Source organism: Terrapene carolina, unplaced genomic scaffold (genome assembly GCF_002925995.2).
Source record: "Terrapene carolina triunguis isolate 2854851 unplaced genomic scaffold, T_m_triunguis-2.0 Scaffold29532, whole genome shotgun sequence".
Lineage (NCBI taxonomy): Eukaryota > Metazoa > Chordata > Testudines > Emydidae > Terrapene > Terrapene triunguis.
Window position 1 is genome coordinate 1 of NW_020693883.1, and position 25,392 is coordinate 25,392.

General features: G+C 52.5%; 1 protein-coding gene across 1 annotated transcript; it reads left to right on the forward strand.

Annotated features, from left to right (window-relative positions):
• Nucleotides 1-5,035: 5,035 nt before the first annotated feature.
• Nucleotides 5,036-20,260, forward strand: LOC113409097 (protein bassoon-like; the record flags this gene model as incomplete). The annotated part of the gene is made up of 4 exons (XM_026662689.2): nucleotides 5,036-7,214; nucleotides 7,539-8,217; nucleotides 18,625-18,934; nucleotides 19,389-20,260. Coding segments are annotated over 4 exons (4,040 nt in total), but the record flags the coding sequence as incomplete, so codon positions are not given.
• Nucleotides 20,261-25,392: the final 5,132 nt, after the last annotated feature.

A 25,392-nucleotide genomic window follows, 5' to 3' on the forward strand; every position in this document is an offset into this window, starting at 1 on the left:
ACCTCTCACATGCGCACTCAGGACAAGGTCGAATTTTCGGCCGTCGCCTTCAGTGCCTGTGGACTTGCGGAGGTCTTGGAGTGTTCAGAGAACTGTGGCTGGAGACCTGAACTTCTGGAGCGGGCAATAATGGTAAGCCGCAGACTTGTGGCTGCTTAAAACTCCAGCTGTAGCACTGGCCTCCTTTCACATTGAAAGCAATGCCAGTCTCTGCTGCCAGCAATCAGGACAGCATCAACTCTGCCCCTGTCCCACCCCCTCGCGGCTGTCCCAGGGAAAGATCCCTGTATGCTGCCCCTCTCCCTCCACCGCGTGGCTGTAAAGCAGTCCCAATACTAACAGTCCCCTCCCTAATTCAAAGCAGGGCGTCATGAGCGACATCACCCTCCTGAGGATCCCGGACACCCAGAGAGAACGCATGCTGCGGGAAAGCATGCAGAAACCGGGGCCGTATGCCGCCATGCTATGTCGGGCCATGATCCCGGAGTACTTGATTGTGGCGTGGAGGGGGCATGTCTGCTACCACGGAGGGCCCACTAAGATCGCCCTACCCCGGAACCTGATCAACAGGCTTGAGCTCTACCTCCACGAGACCTACGAGGAGTTCTCCTACGAGGATTTCTCGTCGATCCCCGGCCACATTGACCGGATTTTCGCGTAGGTGCACTGGGACTTTGGAGTGGAGCGTCTTGGGCCTGGGAATCATGTAGTAACGGACATTGTGAAATTTTTTTAAAATACTTGGGACTAAATTGAGAAGAGCCTAAGACAGAGAAATCATGCAAAACCCATTTGTTACCTTTGTAAATATTCCTGTTTTGTACCTGATTATTTTTTTACTAGTTTACAGCACTTTTATAAATATACATTGTTAATAGTATAAATATTACCGTTCTGTTTTAAATAAATGTTTACATGTTTACAGCACTTACTGCTTGATCCGTCCCCTGATTCTGTGTCCGGGGTAAGGGATGGGGACGGTTGGTACGGGATCTCGGTAAGGGTGATGAAGAGCTCCTGGCTGTCGGGGAAATCAGCGGTGCCAGCGCTGTCGACTGCCTCGTCCTCCTCATCTCCTTCCTCCTCTTCCCCGTCCGCTGTCATGTCCGACATGATCCCATCCTCGGAGTCCACGGTCAGGGGTGGGGTAGTGGTGGCGGCCGCTCCCAGGATGGAATGCAGTGCCTCGTAGAAACGGGATGTGTGGGGCTGGGATCCGGAGCGTCCGTTAGCCTCTTTGGTTTTTTGGTAGCCTTGTCTCAGCTCCTTGATTTTCACGCGGCACTGCGTTGCATCCCGGCTGTAGCCTCTCTCTGCCATGGCTTTGGAGATCTTCTCGTAGATCTTAGCATTCCTTCTTTTGGAGCGCAGCTCTGAAAGCACGGACTCATCGCCCCACACTGCGATGAGATCCAAGACTTCCCGATCAGTCCATGCTGGGGCCCTCTTTCTATTAGATTGCACGGCCATCTCTGCTGGAGAGCTCTGCATAGTTGCCACTGCTGCTGAGCTCCCCTCGATGTCCAAAGAGGAACTGAGATTCAAACTGCCCAGACAGGAAAATGAAAATGAATTCAAATTTTCCCGGGGGTGTGGCTGGTCAGAGCATCCGAGCTCGGACTGCTGTCCAGAGCGTCAACAGAGTGGTGCACTGTGGGATAGCTCCCGGAGCTATTACCGTCGATTTCCATCCACACCTAGCCTAATTCGATATGGCCATGTCGAATTTAGCGCTAATCCTCTCGTTGGGGAGGATTACAGAAATCGATTTAAAGAGAGCTTTATGTCGAACTAAATGGCTTCCTGGTGTGGACGGGTGCAGGGTTAATTCGATATAACGGCGCTAAAGTCGACATAAAAGCCTAGTGTAGACCAGGCCTTAGAGACTTGGGCTCTGGTTCCAAATTGTGGAACCTCACAGGGGGATGTGAATCCTTGTCAATAAGAAGAACTGTAAAGGGCACACATTGATTAATCCTAGTCAGGAGAAGTGAGCCTAGAGCTCCCAGCTCTGAGCACTCTCCCCTAGGCCAAAGGGAATTGTGTTGAGGAGCAGAGAAGTTGATGATCATTCATGTTACCTGTGTCCCACCCAGAGGTTCAGTGGTGTGTGGCCAGCTGAATCGAGACACGGGCATGCATGTGTGGTTTTGCTGGATTGGGGATGGGTTTTGGCAGCAAGCCAGGAGCAAACTCCACTGAGCAGCATAGTGGTGCTGGAACCAGGGGGTGGGGAGGCAGGACCCATCCACTTTTTGCCGGAGCAGACCCTGCCCTTTTCCTGCCTCTTCCCCCCCAAGACCACACCCCCTGGCCAGGCAGCGGGGAGCCCAGCCAATTGTGGGAGCTGCACGGACCTTCCACCTGCCTATGGTGCAGGGGGGGGGAGGGCAAAAGCAGCCCCTGGCCCATGTCCCCACCTAGGGCAGGTGGAGGGACCCAGGCTCCCCACAGCTGCTCGTGCGACACGGCTCTTGCCCCCTCACACTGCAATAGAAAATGCCCTTTTCCTTAATTCCAGTCCATTTGGTCATTTGTAGCTGATTTTTTTACACTCAGATTTATAAAACTGTTCCTTTCGCAGTGCCCCAGGGCCCATGTACTAAACACAGTGCGTGTTTTTGTAACAGAATGCACAGCAGACAGGAATAGCAGAACTCTAGAAAAGCTGGCAAAAACCAATGAGCTTGTACCCTCCCTGAAGGTGACCAGGCCCAACTGAGGAACCAAATTCCAGAAGTGGGAAAGGTAGGGGGCACCGCTGTTCAAGACAGCTGGGAGGTCACTAAGCAGCAAGGTAGTTATAGCTCTGGCATGTACTGGGATCACTTGCCTTGTGTTCCTAGCAGCCCACCAAGCATCCTGATGAACACAGTTGCTTTGGTTAAAGTGCTCTTTGCCTCATCCCAGCTCCTTCCCTCAGCGGCTGGGTCACAGAAGATCACCATGTCCTGACACTGAGTGGGGGCACTTGTAACACTCCATGCTGATGCAATGTCACCATGCGATAGAGTCTTAGTGGATGCCGTTTGTCATTAATGTCAGTAAGAGCACAGGCAAGCCCATCCTCAGTAGACTGTCATCATGTGGGGTGACATCAGCACACTCATCATGGGGCTGAATGGGGCCAGAGCCAGCAACACACATCGGGGGAGCACTGTCAGCCTCCCTCCCCGGGTGGATTTCAGCTAGCAGCCATCCAATCTCATCTCAGCACTCAGGAGGGTCGTCCGGGAACACAAAAGACAGAGTCCTTTGAACGGGCTTTGTTCCCGTCATGCACGGAGCTGTGTGGATCGTTGTCACCTTATCAGGGTTCAGAATCTCTGCAGATTCTCATGGAGAGTCACATTCCCCAGGCCACACTTTTATTTCTGCTCATGGCATCTTTTCAGGTCAAAATGATAACATTGTGCCAACAAGGAGTTCTGCCTGCTCCTCCTATGGAAACCCACCCACTTCCGAAGTGCATTAAGCGAAATTGGATTAAGTCCACTTAAATGCTGAATAAGAGCATCCACACAGCGGTTTAATCCTGTTAATTAATCCATTTTGAATTCACACTTTTAGTTAATTCGGATTAACTGTCCTGAGTGTCCTTGTGTGGGCAAGCCCACACAGAACTGGAGTAGGTGAATGCTTTCCCCATCCCAGGTTCCAGTGCTGCCCTTCTGGATCCCCCAAATCCCATGCCGTCCCTTCTCCCTGGGACCTACTCCTCAGCCACCCTCCATAAATCTCCACAGAAGACATTAGAGATGGTTGGTATTCTCACTGGGCTTCTGCCTAGAAGACTTGGCCTTTGCCTTCGTTGTTCAACCAATGTAAGCTGTGGCTTGTTGGATTCCATCACTCTTAAAGGCTGAGATAAGATTTGAGGGTCAGAAGCTCAGGGGAGATCTCCTTCCATAGGACCACATCTTGTGTAGTTTTTCACCCAACCAGCCAGGTTATTTTGCAGTGAATATAGATCATCTAAAATTCTCAAGTCAGCTCATAAGATGTTTCAGAGCCACAGAAAAGTGCCTTTTAGATGGTGTCTCTGCTCCCATCCTGGGCATTTGCACAGCTGTGTGTTGAGTGGCTTCCTTTCAATCCTAGGGAGGGTTTAACATACATCTCTGTATTGTAGTTTAACTGCCAAAGCCTTCCCAGGGGCCTTCTTATTGGACCCTAGAGAGGTTTGCCACTCCAACAACTCCCCCCAAGGCCTGTGGGCAGTTGTCTGTTGCAGAGCTCCACTAGTCCCACAGGAACGGATGTTTCTCCTCCATCCCACAAGTTACAATTGTCCCCTTAAAACCTCAGAACCAGTTTGGATTGTTTCTGTTCTGGTTCAGTTTGGGGAAAAGAGTAAAGTTGGCTCTTATTTTTTCTCATTGCTGGTGTGGCCATTTCCATGTGCACAGTGATAGTGCAGCAGATACATACTTCGCACTACAGCCGATGTACATGCTAATCAAAAGGCAGCAATGACCAACACCAGAGTTCCTCTGAGCCAATGGCTCCGCAGGCTGACCTGGTTAAGGTGTGCCAGTTTCACAGCTAACAGTGCACAAGGCATTGATGTGGCCAGCATCACGTCTGACCACCTCTGACTGCCGCTGGGTGACTTGGATGTGGAGTTTTAGTGTGCGATCAAGTGAGACTCAGCTTCCCCAACCTTCAGGATTGTAGTTAAGTGCCTTGCCCACTCCACCACACAGCCATGAGCACTGGGCAGCTGTTCATTTCCCACTGAGGGAAGCAGGGGATGAGGAGTCAGGCCTCTTGGACTCTATTTCCAGTGCTCACTCTCACTCTGTGATATTGGGCAGGTCGTGGCCTGTCCCTGTATCTCAGTTTCCCCATTTCTCCACTGACTGCATTGATAACATGGGGATATGCCGAGGCTTAAGAAATGAACGTTTAAGCACTTCGATAAACTCTGCTGAAAGACACTACGGCAGGACAGAGTTCTTACCTCACCATTATCCCGAGGGAGTTGCAGCGCTCCCGGTGTCTAGGATTAATGCCAGTTTCAATTGTTTTCTAGATCTCTGCTTTGCAGTCAAACACTCTGATGCGGAAGGTGAAGCGGACACTGCCCAGCCCCCCTCCGGAGGAAGCTCACCTGCCCCTGGCCAGCCAAGCCCACTCCCAGCTGTACTTGCCCAGCTTCATGCAGAAGGGGGTAGGAGAGCAGGCCACTCAGGTAACCAAAGCCAGCCTTCTCAGAGACATCGACCGTGACCTGAAGCTGGTGGAGCATGAGTCCACGAAGCTGCGGAAGAAGCAAGCAGAGCTGGATGAGGAAGAGAAGGAGATCGATGCCAAGCTGAAGTACTTGGAGCTGGGCATTACTCAGAGGAAGGAGTCTCTTCTGAAGGAGAGGGGAGGGCGGGATTACCCTTACCTGAGATGCCTAGGTGAGAACCGGGACTACATGTCTGATAGTGAGCTGAACAATTTACGCCTCTCCAGCTATGAGGGCAGCAGTCTGCTCAGCAGGCCCAGCACTGCCCCCACTAACCATTATGCTGACTTCTCCAGCACGCAGTACACATCAGCCTCCTCCTACGCCCCCTACCCATACCCAGCAGCCCTACCAGGCCCTGCCGCCTTCCAGCAAACACGGCTCCAGCCCCCCCATTACCCTGTGGTCAGCAGTGGCACATCTCAGAATGGCTTCCAGGCTGGTCAGCTCCCCGCCTCCCCCTCCCAAGGTACATATCAGACACACAGCTTCCCTCCCAGCACTGGTTACCAGCCCCAGCTGGGCTTGCAGAGCCATCAAGGCTTTCGGCCACCTCATCACTACCAAGCTCAGACCACATATCCCAATCAGCCGCCCTCACAGCCGGCACAGAGTGCCCTCTTCCAAACACAGGCAGATGTGCACGCCATGCACCAGAAGCCACGGCAGACATCACTAGCAGACTTGGAACAAAAGATCCCCACCAATTATGAAGTGATTGGAAATCCCACCGTGGTGATCTCCTCAGCAGCCCCAGAAGTTACTTACAGCCCCACGACAGTGACCGGCAGCTATGCCCAGCACAAGGCCCCAGAGGCCAGTCCAGCTGACCAGAGCAATGCCGTGCAAAGCCCCTCAGCCAGTTACTCTTCAGATTCTCTGTACGCAAACCTGGAGCAGAACATTCCCCGCAACTATGTGATGATCGAGGACATCAGTGAGCTGACCAAAGAGAGCACTGCGGCAGACAGCCACAAGGGGGAGATGCAGGTGCAGAGCAGCACTGGCCGCCAGATCAAAGAGAAGAGTGAGCTGGTGGAGACGGAAGGCTCCAGCAGAACTTGCTGCTACTCCAAAGCAGAGGAGGAGTCAGAGGAGGATATGTATGATCAGCATGGTGCTGACCATCGGGGGAAGAACAGCTACCACAGGGGCATGGAGAGCAATGGCAGGATGTCAGGCAGCTCCAGTGGCCCCTGCTCCTATTACGGGGACGATTATCGGCACTCCACACGCTCAGACAAGCATGGCTCTGGACTGGGGATGCAGAAGCATTCCTCCAAAAACCTGGCTCCTGCTGTCATCTCGTCCAAACGCAGTAAACACAGGAAACAAGGCATGGAGCAAAAGATCTCCAAATTCTCCCCCATAGAAGAAGCCAAAGATGTGGAGTCGGACCTGGCCTCCTACACAGTGACTACGTCTATCAGCAGCAGCAATGTGGCATCCAGGGCAAAGAAGCTTCAGGACGAGATCACCTATGGCCTCAAGAAGAACGTGTATGAGCAGCAGAAATACTATGGCATGTCCAGCAGGGATATGACGGAAGAGGACGATCGAGCATACAGCACTGGAAGCAGATCTAGATCGTCTGGTTATGGGACAGAAAAAACATCAAGCCGCGATGCCAGCAGCAGAAGCAAGTCCTATGAGAGAGAGTGCATGGAGAAGCCTCAGAAAGGAAGCTCCAAACCATCTTCCCTTAGTATGAGTCAGACTCGTGGGCGGCCTTCGATTCGTACACAGACATCGGAAGAGGAAAGTCCCATCAGCCCTTTAGGAAAGTCTGTGGGTGTGTCCCGCTCCTCAGGTGGACCTCTCCCTCAGTCCTCTGGGGACAGCTGTTCCCAGTTCTGCTCCAGCCACTCGTTGCCTGATGTGCAAGAACATATCAAAGATGTGCCAAGGAACCACTCTTACAAGCATGAAGAAGGTTACATCATGGATGATTCACATTGTGTTGTTTCAGACAGTGAAGGTAACAGTTACCTGTGGTGACATACCCCAGAGCATGCTCCTACGGGTCATTTGCAAAGACAGTCTCACAGCCTGCGTTTGCGTACCATGTGCCTTTCTCCCTTGTTCCACTGCATGTTCCGGGTGTCTGGTGGTAGCATGTTAGTGTTCAGTGCCTGCTGCATGTAACGATGTGTTGTATTTGTTGGGGAGGGGTCTATGATGTGTCCCAGATGAATGTGATAAGCTGCTTGCATTCTTTTATCTCATTGCATGGCTTCCGTGTGGGATATGCTCCCACCTCGGGACCGAGAGACTGACTGTGCTCTGTGTTTGGTTTCTGAAGCCTATCATTTGGGTCAGGAGGAGACAGACTGGTTTGATAAGCCCAGGGAAGCTCGCTCAGAGCGGGTAAGGCACTACACTGGCCACTTCTCCTCCCAGAAGAGACCTCCCATCAAACACACCTTTCATGATTACGATGAGCCTCCAGATGAAGACCTGTGGCAGCACGATGACTATTCTCAGGCACGTCACTCTTCTTCCAAAGACCACCGGCACCATGGAGAGTATGGAAGGCACTCAGCCGCTTCCCGCCACCCGAGTGATGAACAGGCCAAGAGGACATCCAAGCAGCATGCCCGAGACCAGGGCCGTCATGAAGCCCGCACACACATGCAGCCATCTGCCCAGAAGAAGGCTCAGCAGTCAGACATGAGAGCCCAGACAGCTTTCCCCTCCAGCTCAGCAGAGTACTCGCAGCAGTCCCAGCAGCCGTCCAGCTACCACCATACCTCAGAGTCCCAGAAATCCCAACGGCAAGCGGAGCATGGGCCACTGCCCCAACAGCCGAAAGGAGAGCCTTTGCTGCACCATTCTCAGCAGCAGCCGCAAACAAGACAGCAGCAATCCGGGCAACAGCAGCTGCCATCCAGGCAGCAGCAGCCATCAGCCAGGCAGTCTCCACAACAACAAGCAGGCCCTTTGCAGCAACCTCCTCAGCCACAGAAGGAGCAGCAGCAGCAGCAAGCTAGGCTGCAGCAGCAGCCAGGGGCTCAAGGACTACCCTCTTCTCGGCCACCGCAACAACAACCCATCCAATCCCAGCATGTCGGGAAGCCCCAGTCAACCCTCCCTGCACAGCCAGGCAGTCACCAAATAGGGCTAGTAAGTGCACATGCTCTTTGGCCATTGGTTCATCACTTACACAGCAGGTGCCTGGCTGATGGTTTGTCCTGCAGCACTGGGGATGGCACCCTGGGAGGATCTGGTTGCACAGGAAGGAGGCAGAGACTGGGAGCCCCTGGTGCATCCCAAGGCACAGGCCGTGCACTGTCATGAGCTCCCCCAGTCCACAGCAGCACAGAGGAGTACATCGTGCAGTGAGGAGGGCCCCCGGCTGCTAGGTAGCTGATGTGTTCTGTCGCACAGGAGACAATTAGGATGTGCCACAGCAGGAAAGGAGTTAAATTATGGAGATCTCAGGGAAGCGGCAGAGCTGAGGCTGTGCCAAGATCAGCACTAAGAGCAGGAATAAAATCCCTCAATTTCACCCTTTATTGCCTGACTTCAGGCTCCAGTTGTCCAGTTAAACACACCCAGAGCTACCGCCTCCCCTCCCCCCACTTGGCCAGGACAAGCCAACTGCCTTACAGCACAATGAGCCAATGGCACTGCTCAGGTCTGCCGGCTATTTCCATTCTCCAGCGCAGCCAGCTGAGCATGGAGGGCATAAGGGAGAGATGAGACTGGGGAAGATCGGAGGGCTGGGGGGAGCCAGGGAGGAGGGAGTGGGGAATGTGGGGATCAGGAGAGAGAACAGATGGGAGGGGCCATGTGAAGGAAGCAAGGATTTGGGGTAGGGGGTGGGGGGAGCAGATGAGATTGGGGAGCTGGGCAGACAATCCATGCCCCCAGACTGGTGCATAGGCCTCCCCCCGACCAGCTACCTCCTGAGCCAGGCCCAGCGCCTGCCCTCTGAGGAAGTGCAGAGGAGGGAGCAGCTGACTGGGTGGCGTCGGCTGTGAATTGCGAGGGATGACAGAGGCTGGGCGATTGCCTTGGGGAGCCAGGCTGGCTTGCAAGGCAGGCCTTTGTGTGTGGGAGGAGATGTGCATGTGTGTGGCTGGGAGCTGGGGGGTGTCTGGCTGGGTTTCCCAGGAGGCAACATGCGTGATCCTGGGTTGATATAGTCTTTGGCCTGGTGCGAGGGCTGGATTTTCTGCTGGCGCTTACTGATGTGCCCCATGCCACTGGGACTGCTGTTCTGCCAGCCCCATGCCCTATTCACCTGCCCACCCATGCACAGAGAGACCAGGGGAATTCTGAAATATGCATTTCATGTTACAGCCAAAAGCGGATCAGGTGGATATGCTCAAACCCACCACAAAAGTGCCACCACCGCACAGGAGAGCGCCCCAAGCACAGCCACTGGGAAAGACTGCAGCAGGTCAGTGAGCCAGATCGACACATTGGGCCCTGCCAGGCCACCTGCGCCCATGCTGGCTGGCAGTGCCCTTGGCACTGAAGGAGCAACCAGGCACCAGCTGTGTTCGCTAGGGCCATGGCTGCCTGATCTCTCCAAAGAGAAGATCCACTTTTATCCCTCCCTAGCACGTCACAGCATTCAGAGGCTGAGATCACTCAGGGCCTGGAAATAAATGCGTCCCGCCCTTGGCAGGCTATGGAATGGGGCCAGATCCCCAGCCTAGCACTGGGCGGTCATGGTCCTCAGGGCAGGAGAGGGGTCAACACTGACTAGGGTTACCATCCGTCCGGGTTTCCCTGGACATGTCCGGCTTTTGGGTCTTTAAATAGCCGTCCGGGGCCGTCCGGGGGGAATTTGTAAAAAGCTAAAAATGTCCGGGATTTCCCCCCGGACGGCTATCTAAAGACCCAAAAGCGGCTGACAGGGCAGCCGCGCCGGATTGAGCCGCTCAGGCAGCAAACGCCCCTCCCCCGCTGCAGCTTCAGCACGCCTGTAGCAAAACGGGAGCAGGAGCTGTTTGTGCCGCTACAGGTGGCCTGTCAGGGGGCAGGGGTGTGGAGAGGGATTGGGGCAGTCAGGGGACAGGGAGGGTTAGATGGGTTGGAGGTTCGGGGGGAGGGGGGGCAGTCAGGGAACAGGCAGCGGTTGGATAGGCGTGGGAGTCCCGGGGATCTGGCGGGGGCAGGGGTGTGGCTAGGAGTCAGAACAGTCAGGGGACAGGTAGGGTGGGGGGGTCTCAGGAGGGGGCAGTTGGGGACAAAGATAAGGGAGGCTTAGATAAGGGGTGGGGTCCCGGGGGGTGATTAGGGGCAGGGGTCCCGGGAAGGGGCGATCAGGGGACAAGGAGCAGGGAGGGTTGGATGGGTTGGGGGTTCTGTGGGGGGCAGTCAGGGGAGCGGGAATTGGGAGGGAGTGGCTAGGGGGCGGGGCTACACCCCCCCCCCCGGAGTGTCCTCTTTTTTGAAAGTTCAAATATGGTAACCCTAGCACTGACCCAGGGTGGGTTGGCATCCCCCAGTCAGGGAAGCAGATGTGCAGAAGGTGCCCAAAAGCAGCCTGCCCTAATCTGTATCAGTCATGCCACAGTCTCCTGGCAGCTGAAAGCACCTGGGCTCTGGCCCCAGCTCTAATAAGTCACATAGGTGCTGCCCGTGCCGGGGAGGGGCTGTGGCTGGGTTCTCCTCCTTACTATGGCTCTATATATTCCCTGGCAGGTATTAAAGTGGGTCAGAAGCCAGAAGGGGCTCCCCCACCCACTGGGGCAGCAGCTGGACAGCCTGGGGTGGATGGAGAGAGCATGTTCTCCAAAATCCTGCCAGGAGGAGCTGCAGAACAAGCAGGCAAACTGACAGAAGGTAAGGCTATGTCTACACTTGCAGAGTTTTTTTGCTGACAGTTTTGTCGGTGATAGAAAAGCGCTAAAAGAAAAGCACTGGTTTGTGTTCACATTGTTTTCCACAGGTGTCAGAGTGTGTTTACATATGCAGCACTTGCATTGCAGATGAGAGGAGTGCACTGTGGTAGCTATCCCACTATGCACTGCTCCGGGATACAAAGCAAATCATTATTATGGCAGGGGTGGATGTGTGTGTGTGTGTGTGAGTGAGACAGTCGCCGGAAGCAACCAGTCCTAAAGCGGGGGGGGGGAGACCCCCACCCCCAGCCCCCCCCTCCCTCCCTGACTCTGCACAACACATTCTGTCTGCCTGCCTCTGTTTGCATTGTGGGAAGCAGCAGGAGCATTCCACAATAATGATTTGTTTTGTGTTCCAGAGCAGTGACAGCACCAGCTGTCAGAACGGAGCTAAAGGGGAGGGGCGCCTACGTGCAGGCAGGACTGCTGAGTTTCAAAGATCGGCCATTCCCACTCTGCATTGTGGGACAGCTCTGGAGGGCAATTAGACCAGTAAAAGCAATCAAGAGTCTTCACTGGCACATCTGCGCAAAAGAATCAGCGCAAAAAGCAAAAAGACTCTCGTTGGGGTGGTTTTATTTTTGTGCTGAAACTGCTCAGTTTCAGCGCAAAATCTGGATTTCTAGTGAAGACGCTAGTGTATTTTTTGTGCAAAAATTACAATAGGACCTCAGAGGATCCCTCCTCCAGTTCAGTGTTACTTTCCATGTCTTTCAACTGTTGCTGATGCCATGAGCAGAGAGAAAGGAAGAAGTATTTTGAGGTGTCCATTCCCCTTTCTTATAGCTCTCTTTTTTTGAAAACCACCTCCAACTGAGGTTCAGGCGACAGAAAGTTTGTTTGGGCAGGAATCTCAAGCTGTTCCTTTGTCAAAATGTAAATTTTTACCCACATTCTCTTTCCTGCTAAAGAATGGCCACTTAGCCAGGTGATGGTCCATTTGATTCTGTTGACATCTGGCTGAGGCATCAGTTTGCCATTTGTCTCTGAGGAACTGGTTTGTGGTTGTTTTCCTGGACTTGGAACGTCTCAGAAACATCATACAGTAGAATCTCATAACTTACATACAATGCTGATCATTATTGTCTTGGAAAAGTGTGTGTCACAACAAAGTATGAGTTTTCAAAGGATATCTCGCAAGGCATACTTTTTACAAAATTTATCATAGTCTTTAAAAAGGGTGAACATAGAGGGACAGACTGTCACAAGAGTCGCTGCTGGCTCTCACTGTGCTGAGTGTCTGGCGGCCGGGAGTAAATTAGATGGGAAGGACAAGATCAGGAAAATGGGGCAGGATCGAACTTGACTCGAGTGAGGGGGGTGGAGGAGACCAGAGCCACAGGGGAATCTACTTAGTGAGAATCTGATTGAAGGATCTGCCGGGGGATTGCTAATGAAGTCCCTGCTCATGCTGAGAAACAGGTAGGTGGCACTTTGGGGACTTGTGCCCAATCTGACTGCATTCTCACTTCAGAGCCCCCCACCAGCCTGTGGGACAGCAGGCCTGCTGCCCTGCCAGACAGACCAGGCCAGAGCTCAGCAATGGATACCCAGCTCCTCCTGCTGCATTTGTGCCAGGAAAGGCTGTGCTGACCGCTGATGCCTGAGTCCAGCAGAAGGTCCTCAGCTGGGATTGTGCCTCCCTAAGTCCCTTTAAAGAGCGGGGCTTAGGCCTGTCAAAGCTAATTCCCCACTCTGGCACTTTGAGTGCAGAAGTGGGGCCCGCAAGGATTCTAAAAATTAATACTGGCCACTCCAGGCTTGTATTAAACTCCCAAGGTTACAGCTTTTCTCTGACCTTGGATTGGTAGATGCTGCCACCACCCAAGTGCAGAATCCCTTTGAGAGCCCAGGAAGGTGCACTTGGGAATTCCTTCCTGTGAGGTACCCTCAAGTCCTTTCATCCCCCCCCCAGGGAAGAGCTGAGAAAGAAGGGGGGGAAAAAGGGAAATCAGCTATTGGCACCAGCTAATTAAACAATGTGCACAAACCTCTTCAGACACAAAAATCCAATTCTGTTCTTAAAAAAGGTAAAATTTATTAATAAAAAAAGAAAGAAAATACATCTGGGAACTCAGGCTATTGCTAGAGTTTAAAAGAGCAACTACAAGAATTAAGCACCAAGAATAGCTTTCTTGAGGTCCAGCTTAAAGGTTACAAGCAAAACAAAAGCACCTGGGGTTAGCACAGAGGAATCCACAAGCCCCAACAAAATAAAAGGGATAAACCTAATGACGTCTTCCTAGACATTTCCTGATCTACTTACATATCTGGGGTTTTAAATGATTAGTTTCTAGGTATGATACTGATGATTTTTCATATCTGGCCCAAGCTTCTTATAGCATAGCTATGCCCTGTCCGCCTCTCCCTGGGAAAACAACAGACAGACAAAAGGGGGTCTTTTTTCAATTTTAAAAAGTTCTAGCCTCCCTCTAGGCTCTTTTGGCCAGGTACTTTCCTTTTACCTATGCATAGCAGTGAGACTTTAACCCTTTACAGGTAGAGCAATTAGAGAACAGTTACTAAGAGGGGTTTTGTAGCTACTGGATATCCATAAAAGAGAGCTACCCCACCACTTCATTTATCACACCCCCCCCCCATTTATCACGCTACCCCCAAATCAGAGACGGTGTTGGACAGCCTGGTTCAGGTCAGGTCCACACGGCTGGGATTTCTTCCTGGAGGTTTAGGAAAACAGAGTTAATAAGATACATGCACCTCTAATTTTACTACTAATTACATGAAGAACTAAACAGTATTTTCCACATTTTAAGGACTACAATGACAGAATACAGGGACATTTTTACCCAGCTGATTCTGGGAAACCTTCCCCGGAGCCACTTTGTTAGAGGCTCCTGAAATGTGTTGTATTTCAAAATCAAAGTCTTGAAGAGCTAAACTCCACTGAAGGTTTTTTGTTCGTCTCCTTGAGTGTGTGAGGCCACTTCAGTGCAGCACGGTCAGTCTGCAGATGGAAACGCGATCCCCAAATGTATGGGCGTAGCTTCTCCAGACCATACACAATGGTGTAACATTCTTTTTCTGAGACTGACGAGTGGCTTTCCCTCTCAGAAAGTTTATTGCTGAGAAACACGACAGGATGGAATTGTTGATCTGGTCCTTCCTGCATTAAAACAGCTCCTACACCATGCTCGGACCCATCTGTGGTTACAACAAAAGGTTGATCGAAGTCTGGGGCCCTTAGTCCAGGGTCAGACGTAAGGGCTGCTTAAGCTGGTTAAAGGCTTTCTGACACTTCTCAGTCCACTGAACTGCATTTGGCTGTTTTTTTCCTGGTTAGGTCGGTCAGTGGGGTGGCAGTTTGGCTGTAGTGTGGTACAAATCGTCTGTAATACTCGGCCAAGCCCAAGAAGGATTGGACCTGCTTCTTTGACTGAGGGACTGGCTAATTTTGGATAGCATTTACCTTAGCCTGTAGGGAGTTGATAGTTCCTTGACCCACCTGGCGTCCAAGGCACATTACCCTGTTTAGGCCTATTTGACATTTTTGGCCCTAACGGTTAATCCTGCCTCCCTTATGCGCTGGACGAGCTTTTCTAAATAATCCCGAACCACTTCTTTCTCCACAGAGTGGATGAGAAGCTGGATATGAGTCAGCAGTGTGTCCTTGTTGCCAAGAAGGCTAACGGCATATTGAACTGCATTAGTAAGAGCATTGCCAGCAGATCAAGTGAAGTGATTATTCCCCTCTATTCAGCACTGGTGAGGCCACATCTGGAGTATTGCATCCAGTTTTGGCCCCCCCACTACGCAAAGGATATGGACAAATTGGAGGGAGTCCAGCAGAGGGCAAAAAAAAAAAAAGAATGATTAGGGAGCTGGAGCACATTACTTATGAGGAGAGGCTGAGGAACTGGGATTATTTAGTCTGCAGAAGAGAAGAATGAGGGGGGATTTTATAGCTACTTTCGACTACCTGAAAGGGGGTTCCAAAGAGGATGGATCCTAGACTGTTCTCAGTGGTACCAGATGACAGAACAAGGAGTAATGGTCTCAAGTTGCAGTAGGTTGGATATTAGGAAAAACTTTTTCACTAGGAGGGTGGTGAAGCACTGGAACAGGTTACCTAGGGAGGTGGTGGAATCTCCTTCCTTAGGGGTTTTTAAGGTGAAGCTCGTCAAAGCCCTGGCTGGGATGATTTAGTTGAGGATTGGTCCTGCTTTGAGCAGAGAGTTGGACTAGATGACCTCCTGAGGTCCCTTCCAACCCTGATATTCTATGATTCTATGTTACCTGCTGCCTGTTTCCACTCAGCCAAGGACATTTATTCCTCAGGTGCTCAGTGGACTTACAATGATAGCACCTTTTGGGCTCCTCTGCTCGTACAGGAGACTTGGGACAAGTAAGAGGGATATGGGGAGATGAATGCCCAGCCTCCTTTTTCCCAGGGGTAAAACGGTGATTCTGCTTTCCACCAACCCTGTATCTTTCTGCCACTGGTTTATGTTTAATTCCATCTTGTGACTGCTTGTAAGAGTCTGAAAACCCAGCTAATTCCCCCACCTCATTCACCTTTTTGTCCCACAAATACTGTTTTACATCATCACTCCACATATTCAGGAACTGTTCCTGAGTAACTAAATCACACATTTCTTCCAGGCTTGTAATGCCTCACCCACTTGTCCAACAAATCTCTCATTTCATTTACATAAGCCACATTAGTCAATCCAGATCCCCTCTTAAGACTCCTGAATTTAACCCTGTAGGTTTCAGGTGAAATCTGAAACTGTTTTAAAACCAGTTCCTTAAATTTATCATAGTTTGAAGTATCAATAGGCATCTTATTGAATATGTCCAGAGCTCTCAGTCAATTTTGCAACTAAAGTAGTCATTTTTTGATCTCCAGGAATTGCATGGAGAGTGCACAGTCTCTCAAAGGTGATGAAATATTCAGCAATATCACTGGATTCATCATACTGTGGACATAACTGCTCCCATTTGTGGATTTTTGGGGAAGTGGAGCCAGCTGCTGAAGTGTTTTGTCTCTTTCACTCCATTACAGCCAGTTCATGCTTCTGGGTCTCAATCTGGGCCTGTATTTCTCTGTCTTTTAATTCCAGGGCTAGCTGCCTCTCTCTTTCCTTCTCCTCCTGAGCATCTTGCTGGGCTTCAAGCTCTTTGTCTTTTAACTCCATGGCTCTTTTGTGAGCAGCTTCCTCCCTGGCTGCTTCTGCTTCTTTGAGCCTCATTTGAAACTCGCGATGTGATGGGTTTGATCACAAAGACCCCCTTGGGACGGTCACCTGGTGTTTTGTGACTAACTCTGAGCCCGTTTTCCCTGCCTGCTTGGGACTCCAGAACCCTGTCTTGAGCCAGATACGCTAATCTGCTGCGACACAGGCCCTGGGTCTGACCCACACCCCCAAACCTGCAGACTTAACTGAAAACAGCTTAGCAAGTGCTCCTGTCTCTAGCACCCAGACACCCAGCTCCCAATGGGATCCAAACCCCAAATAAATCCGTTTTACTCTTACTCATAAATTGTCCACCCTCTATTACACTGATAGCTGTTTGCTCCCCCAGGTATTAATTGCTTATTCTCGGTTAATTAATAAGCAAAAGTGATTTTATTAAGTATAAAAAGTAGGATTTAAGTGGTTCCAAGTAATAACAGACAGAACAAAGTAAGTTACCAAGCAAAATAAAGCAAAACACGCAAGGCTAACTTAATACACTAAGGATCTAGTTACAAATACTAACTTCTCATGCTAGATGTTATCTCAGGTACAATACTTTTAAGACCAACATTGTAGTTTATGGCCTAGGTCCAGCAATCACTCACATCCCCGTAGTTACAGTTCTTTGTTCCAGTTTCTTTCAGGCATCTCTTTGGAGTGGAGAGGCCATCTCTTGAGCCAGCTGAAGACAAAAATGAAGAGGCTTCCATGGCCTTTTATATTCTCTCTCTTGTGGGCAGAAACCCCTTTGTTCTTCTGTGCAAAAATCACAGCAACAAGATGGAGTTTGTAGCCAACTGGGCAAGTCACATGCCCATGAATGCTTCAGCTTTTTGCAGGTCGATGCCATTGTTTACATGTTAGTTTGAACATTCCCAGGAAAGCTCAGATGTGGATTTCCGTCTCCCAAAATCCATTGTTAGTTAAGTACTCCTAATTACTTGAATAGCCCCTTCACAATATATTGGCCAAACCTCCCTTATGTGTTTCATAGAATCATAGGGTTGGAAGGGACCTCAGGAGGTCATCTAGTCCACCCCCCTGCTCAAAGCAGGACCTAATCCCCAACTAAATCATCCCAGCCAGAGCTTTGTTAAGCCTGACCTGTCCAGATCTGATGCCCACACATTACAAATTGGGAAACTCATGGTGATCGGGCGAGGTCCCGGATGACTGGAAAAAGGCTAATGTAGTTTCCTACAGCAAACACTTCAAATACAAGCATAGAGCCAATGCTCATAACTTCAGATATACAAATCATACATATAGGATGAATATATTCAGTAGATCATAACCTTTGCAAAGATATGTTACATGGCATATCTAGCACAAAGCATATTCCAATTAGGTTATATTTATACTTATAAGCATATTTCCATAAACATATGGAGTGCAACATCACAGTCAGTATGTACAGCTTTCCTCTGGGTGTCTTCTTAGGGAAAGGACCCAGAATATCCACAGCTACGTGCTGAAATGGAACCTCAATTATGGGGAGCGGCTGGAGAGGGGCCTTGACCTGGTCTTCGTGCTTTCCCACCCTCTGGCACACCTCACAAGACCGGACATAGGTAGAAACATCTTTGCCCATTCCCTCCCAGTGGAATGACTTTTCCAAATGGTCTTTGGTCCTATTCACCCCAGCATGGCCACTAGGGTGATCGTGGGCTAAGCTCAAGAGCTTTTCCCTATACTTAGTTGGAACTACCAACTGTCTCTGAGGAAGCCAGTCCTCCTTGTGCCCACCAGAAAGGGTTTCCTTATACAAGAATCCTCCTTCTACAACAAACCTGGACCTATTAGAAGAGCTGGTGGGTCGTTCCGTGCCGCTGTCCAAGGTCCCTTGAGTCTCTCATCCGCTTCCTGCTCTGCCTGGAATTGCTCCCTTGATGCTGGAGACATTAGTTCTTCTTCGAGTGATTGTTCATGTCCATTCCAAGCAGGTGTGTGCGCGCCACGTGCACGCCAGCCGGAAGATTTTACTATAGCAGCGTCCGTAGGGTCGGCTTCGGCGCCCCCTGGAGTGGCGCCTTCATGGCGCTGTATATAGGGGCCAGCCGACCCTCCACCCCTTCAGTTCCTTCTTATCGCCGGTGACGGCTAGCTGGAACTTCGCTTGCTTTTCAGCGATCATGGCAGTGTTCCGTCTTAGTTGTAAATAGTTAGTCAGTTGGTTAGTTTAGAGTTAGTTTAGATAGATAGTTGTTGGGGTTTTTTTCCCCGCAACGTTTTCGTCACCCCACTGGGGCATGCCCGGGTCCCCAGGGTTCAAATTCTGCAGGGACTGCGGGAAATTCATGTTTAAGAGTGATCCGCACTCTTCGTGCTTAAGGTGCCTCGGGGAGAGCCACCAAAGAGACAGGTGCAGTATCTGCAGGGTATTTCGCCCCAGGACTCTCAAAGATAGAGAGCAGAGACTTAAAGTCCTCCTAATGGAAGCGGCCCTGTGGCCACAATCGGACCCTGGGCCTGCCGATCCGGCACCCAGCACTTCATCCTCGGTGCGCAGTGCCCCGGCACTGGCGATAAGTCGTGAGCCCAAAGCCTCCAAAGCCCAGCACCGGAGAGAGCTGGCGCACAAGAAATCGGCCTCGGTGAGACATCGTTCACCATCGCCAGTGCCGGTTAAAAAGAAGAGGCCGGTGAGAGAACATTCCCCCCCACCAGGACCCTAAGGGGCCAGCGCCGTCCACGAGTGCTGCGGACAGGCCGCGCCGCAGACCCATTCTGCTATCCCGTTGACTCCCGCCCCGAAGAGGGTACGGTTGAGTCCGGACAGGCCTAGATCCCCAGACATTATAGAGGAAGTGCGCCTCCCATCGACACCAGAGGCGTTTGAGGCTGCCTCAGACCTCTTGAGCCTCCCGGTGCCGGCTTTGCCGCACCGGTGGAGAGAACCTCTGGATTCCGCTCGACCCCAGTTACAATCTCGGGGCAAACCGCCCCTTCTATGTCCTCGTACTCGGAGACCTCTGACTCGGCGGCGGACTCGTACCGCTCCAATAGATCGAGGAGCAGACGATCACCCCCCCGGGGGAGCGCCCCCCCCCCCCCCCCGCGCGGGCCCCACCAGGGGCCCCCCCCCCCCCCCCCCAGTGGCCGTTCTGGACGCCATGGGCCTACCACAAGTCAGTGGGTCAGGCGTATGGACCCCACTCACGGGCCGCATCAGTCTCCTCGACGTCGGTGGCCCTGCCGCTGATGTCCCCACCACTGGCACCACCGTCTGACAGGAGTGTGCCACAATGGGACACGGCACCGCCTAGTCAGGCACCGGCAGGGACCATGCTCCCAACGCCGCAGGCACCGCCCAGCATGCCTCGTCGCTCGGTGTCGACCCCGGTACCGGCCGCAGTGCCGCATCCTGAACCCGCACCGGCCGCGCAGCCTGAATACCATGTGCTGCAGGCCCTGGTAGAGGTAGAGGGTATAGAAGAAGGCCCTCTTCAGAGGATCTCCTCCTCTTCCTCGTCGGATGAGGCAGTGGCGGGAACGTCAGCGGCGGGAACGTCAGCAGCACCGGCTCTAGAGGACAATAGGATCCTCCAACAGCTGCTTACTCGAGCAGCCCAGAGCCTCTCAATCCAAACGGAGGAAATCGAGGTGGATACTGATCCAGTGGTGGACATCCTGACCCTGTCGGGCCCATCCAGGGTGGCCCTGCCTCTCATAAAGACCATTGCGGATACAACCTGCACTTTGTGGCAGACGCCAGCCTCATTGGCCCCCACAGCTGAAAGGACTGAGAGGCGATATTTTGTTCCATCCAAGGGCTATGAACATCTTTATACACACCCTCCCCCGAACTCCCTAGTAGTAGATGCGGCCAACCAGAGGGAACGCCAAAGGTTCCAGGGAGCTACGCCAAAAAATAGAGAGGCCAAGAGATTGGACCTGTTAGGGCGAAAGGTGTATTCGACAGGGGGTCTGCAGTTGCGCATAGCCAATCAGCAGGCCATAGTGAGCCGGTATGGACACAACACGTGTTTGGTTTTGTCTAGGTTCGCGGAACTCCTTCCCCAGGAATCGCGAACTGAGTTTTCAGCCCTGGTCGAGGAGGGAAAATTGATTACTCGAGCTTCCCTCCAGGCAGCCTTGGACGTGGCCAATTCAGCCTCACGCACGCTGGCGACTGGTCTGGTCATGAGGCGGGGAGCCTGGCTTCAAGTTTCAGGCCTCCCACATGAGGTCCAACAGACAATCCAAGACCTCCCCTTCGAAGGGCCCATGCTCTTCTCGGAGAAGACGGATAAGAGGCTACATAGCCTAAAGGATTCATGGGCTACCCTTCGCTCACTAGGCCTACACACCCCGGTCACTCAGCGTAGGCAGTTCAGGCCGCCACAGGCCCCACAGCCATACCAGCCTCAAAATCACGCGGACGCATTACGCAGAAGGGCAAGGACAGGCAGAAGGAGGCAACAACAGCAGCCCTCCGGCCAGTCATCTGCCCAACCAAGGCCTCCACAGGGGCCTAGACCACCATTTTGATGGCCCGGTCGAGGACGACCTACCGGTCAGAACTCTGGATCCTACCTTACCTTTTCGTCACGTCTGTCCCCCTTCTATCGTGCGTGGGCCTGGATCACATCGGACAGTTGGGTGCTTTGCACAGTAGAGAGGGGATATTCTATCCAGTTCTCCTCCCTCCTGCCCCACCAGCCCCCCTCCCCGTCCCTCTTCAGGGACCCCTCTCACGAGCAACTTCTAATTCAGGAAGTGCAGTCCCTCCTCGCAGCAGGGGCAGTAGAGGAGGTTCCTCAGGAGCTCAGGGGCAGGGGCTTCTATTCCCATTATTTCCTAATACCGAAAGTGAAAGGGGGCCTCAGACCTATTCTGGACTTGCGGCGTCTCAACAAGTTTGTAAAGAAGCTCAAGTTCTGCATGGTCTCCCTGTCCTCCATCATACCTTCCATGGATCCAGGAGACTGGTATGCCGCCCTCGACTTAAAGGACGCATACTTTCACATTGCAATAATCCCTCAGCACAGGCGTTACCTCAGATTTGTCGTGGGCAACGCCCATCTACAGTTTACGGTTCTTCCTTTTGGACTGTCAGCAGCCCCAAGGATCTTCACAAAGTGCATGGCAGTCGTGGCAGCCTTCAGGTGTTTCCCTACCTGGACGATTGGCTCATCAAGGGCTGTGCCAAGGCACAGGTGGAGGCTCAGGTGGTCTTCATCAGGCAGACCTTCCTCGAGCTCGGCCTCTTACTGAACGAGGCCAAGTCCACACTTTCTCCAACCCAAAGAATCGAATTTATAGGGGCAGTTCTGGACTCGACACACGCCAGAGCATACCTCTCACAGGCCAGGTTCCAGACTATATCCAACATTATTCTCGGCCTCCAACGTTACCCGACCACCACAGCAAGAAATTGCCTCAAGTTGCTAGGGCACATGGCGGCATGTACCTATGTGGTGAGCCACGCCAGATTCAGACTGTGTCCGCTCCAGTCCTGTTGGCAGGGGTGTATCGGCCGGGCAGGGACTCCCTAGAATCAGTGGTGACGCTACCTCAGCCACTGTTGGACTCCCTCCAATGGTGGCTCGACCCGCGGGAGGTCTGCACAGGAGTGCCTTTCGTCGGCCCCGAGCCCTCCCTATCCCTGGTAATGGACGCATCGGATGTGGGATGGGGTGCACATCTGGGCGACCTTAGGACCCAAGGCCTGGTCATGGGAAGACCTTTCGTTACACATCAATGTCAGGGAATTACGAGCGGTGCGCCTCGCATGCGTAGCCTTCAAATCCCAGCTGGCGGGCAGGTGCGTTTCTGTCCTCACGGACAACACTCCAACAATGTTCTATATCAACAAACAGGGTGGTGCTCGCTCCTCTCCCCTGTGCCGGGAAGCCCTCGCATTATGGGACTTTTGCGTACAGAACGTAATTCACCTGACAGCATCCTACCTCCCGGGGATGCAGAACGGGCTTGCAGATGTCCTCAGCCGCTCGTTCCAAGGTCACGAGTGGTCTATCCGCTGGGATATAGTACTCTCAATTTTCCGGCTCTGGGGTCATCCCCAGGTGGACCTGTTTGCCTCCAGAGAGAACAGGAAGTGTCGCCAATTCTGCTCCCTCATGGGGCGCAATCCGGGGTCTCTAACGGATGCCTTCCTCCTTTCTTGGGCAGACGGGTTATTTTACGCCTTTCCCCCCCGATTCCTATGGTTCACAGAGTAATCCTCAAGGCCTGCAGAGATCACGCTCGTGTCATCCTGATAGCGCCGGCGTGGCCGCGCCAGCACTGGTACACGTCGCTCCTGCATATGTCTACACGGGTACCCCTCAGGTTGCCCCTACTCCCGGACTTGATCACACAGGATTGGGGTTGCCTGCGTCACCCGAACCTGGAGTCGCTCCACCTCACAGCCTGGATGCTCCATGGCTAAACCCCGTGGAGATGCAATGCTCGCACCAGGTCAGGCAGGTCCTTCTTGGTAGCAGGAAGCCCTCAACAAGGACCACATACTTGGCCAAGTGGAAGCGCTTCTCCCTCTGGGCCACACAACGGGGTCAGTCTCCCTTGCTTGCCCCGGTCCCTCTCATATTGGACTATTTGCTACATCTGAGACACCTGGGACTCTCCCGGTCTTCGGTTCGAGTACACCTTGCTGCAATCTTGGCATTCCACCCTGGAGCGGGGGGTACCTCAGTGTTTGCGGACCCACTCATTGGTCGCTTCCTCAAGGGTTGTTACCGCACATTCGTCAACCTGTCCCTGCCCGTCCTCACAGGGCCCCCGTTCGAGCCGCTGGCTTCATGCTCGCTGTTATATCTTTCATATAAGGTCACGTTCTTGGTGGCTATCACATCAGCCGGAGGGTGTCGGAACTCAGGGCACTGACATCTGAACCTCCATACACCGTCTTCCACAAAGACAAGGTCCAACTCAGGCCGCACCCAGCGTTCCTTCCTAAGGTGGTTTCCCCATTTCACATGGGTCAAGACATTTTTCTCCCGGTGTTCTATCCGAAACCGCACTCCTCGGCTAAGGAGCATAGGCTGCATTCCCTGGACGTTCACAGGGCCCTCGCATTCTACATTGAAAGGACAAGACGCTTCAGAAAATCAACCCAACTTTTTGTTGCCGTGGCCAACAGGATGAAGGGGCTCCCGGTCTCTTCACAGCGGATCTCCTCTTGGATCAAAACCTGCATCCAGGAATGCTACAGTCGGGCTAACATTCCAGCCCCGCCTATCACAGCCCACTCCACAAGAGCACAGGCCTCTTCCGCTGTGTTCCTGGCCCAGGTCGTGATGCAGGAAATATGTAGAGCGGCCACGTGGTCCTCAATCCACACTTTTACGGCACATATGCCATCACGCACCAGGCCAGAGATGATGCAGCCTTTGGCCGCGCAGTACTCCAGTCTGCAGTGACCTCCGACCCCACCGCCTAGGTTCAGGCTTGTGAGTCACCTGCTTGGAATGGACATGAACAATCACTCGAAGAAGAAAAAACGGTTACTCACCTTTTTGTAACTGTTGTTCTTCAAGATGTGTTGTTCATGTCCATTCCAATACCCACCCTCCTGCCCCTCTGTCGGAGTGTCAGCAAGAAGGAAATGAGAGGGTGGCGGGTCGGCTGGCCCCTATATACAGCGCCATGAAGGCGCCACTCCAGGGGGCGCCAAAGCCGACCCTATGGACGCTGCTATAGTAAAATCTTCCGGCTGGTGTGCACGCGGCGCGCACACACCTGCTTGGAATGGACATGAACAATACATCTCGAAGAACAACAGTTACAAAAAGGTGAGTAACCGTTTTTTCCTCGCTGGGTTGTGGATTGGGCTTGGTGCTACTGGAAGCAATGCCTGTGATGGGGGTGTCTCCATTGACTGAGCTGCTTTCCACTGGTGCACAGGCTCCAGTTGAGCTTCTTGCACTGGTTTAGCAGCTGCTGCAGGTGCAGGCTCTATGGCACCCTTTGGTGTTGGCTCCCCTGACTCTGGTGCGGTTGCAAGCACAGGCTCTGGTGCTGACAGCTCCACCAGTTCCGATCCTTGGGCTGGTTCTGGCTGGGTCTCAGGAACTGGATCTACAACCACTGCCATAGACTCTGGTCTGGGGTCTGGTTTCATCACCTTTGGAGGCTCAGGAATGGAGTTAGGTGTGGAGGCCTGTTTAGCCTGGCTGTGGGTGACCATCCCCACCCTTTTTGTTAGCCTCAGTTGGTTGGCTAAGTCTTCTCCCAGCAGCATGGGAATGGGATAATCGTCATAGTCCATATTCCTGACCAGCCCTTGTACTGGACAGGCAACTTGGCTGTGGGCGAGTTAAAAGAGTTGGCCTTAAAGGGTTGCACTGTCACTTGGGCCTCTGGGTGATGAATTTGGGGTCCACCAGGGATTGGTGGATAGCTGACACCTGTGCTCTAGTGTCACGCAGTAATCTTTCTCCCACCCACACTCACAGTTCCCACCCCCCACCCCCGTCAAGGCTAATACCCCCCCCTTCATTTATCACAAGGCCACACCCCTCTCCTCGGCATTTCCTATTAGCTAGCTGAGGCGGCTCGCCATTCAGTTTGCTGGCTTCTGTGGATCCCATTTTCAGTGCCTAAACTCTCCCCATGAAGTGTATGGGGCGCCCAGGCCAAATGGGGCTGTGGATCACTGAGTCAGACTACTGTGCCAGCCTAGGCCCCCTTTTCACCTGGTCTAGGTGGGATAGGCTCCCTAACCTTTTCCAGGCAAGCACACAGGCAGGGCCACACCCACTTCCACAGAAAGACAGTGATCCGCTCTGGGAAGGCTCATCTTAAGAGGCTTGCCACAGCACCCAGATGTCCACACAGAACAAGGCAGATTACTAAGAAAATAAAACAGAGCACGCAAACTAAGCTTAATACACTAAAGAACCTAGTTACATGTGAGTTCTCACCCTAAATATGGTTCTAATAATCTTTTTCACAGGCCAGATGCCCTTCCAGCCTGGGCCCAGTTCTTTCCCCCTGATCAGTCTTAGTTGTTTCCAGCAGTCATCTTGGGTGGGGTAGCAGGTGAGAACTGATGACCTGGATTACCTCACTCCCAACCCTTAAATAGGATTTGCATATGGCAGGAGTCCTTTGTTTCCTAATTTAACCCCCCCCC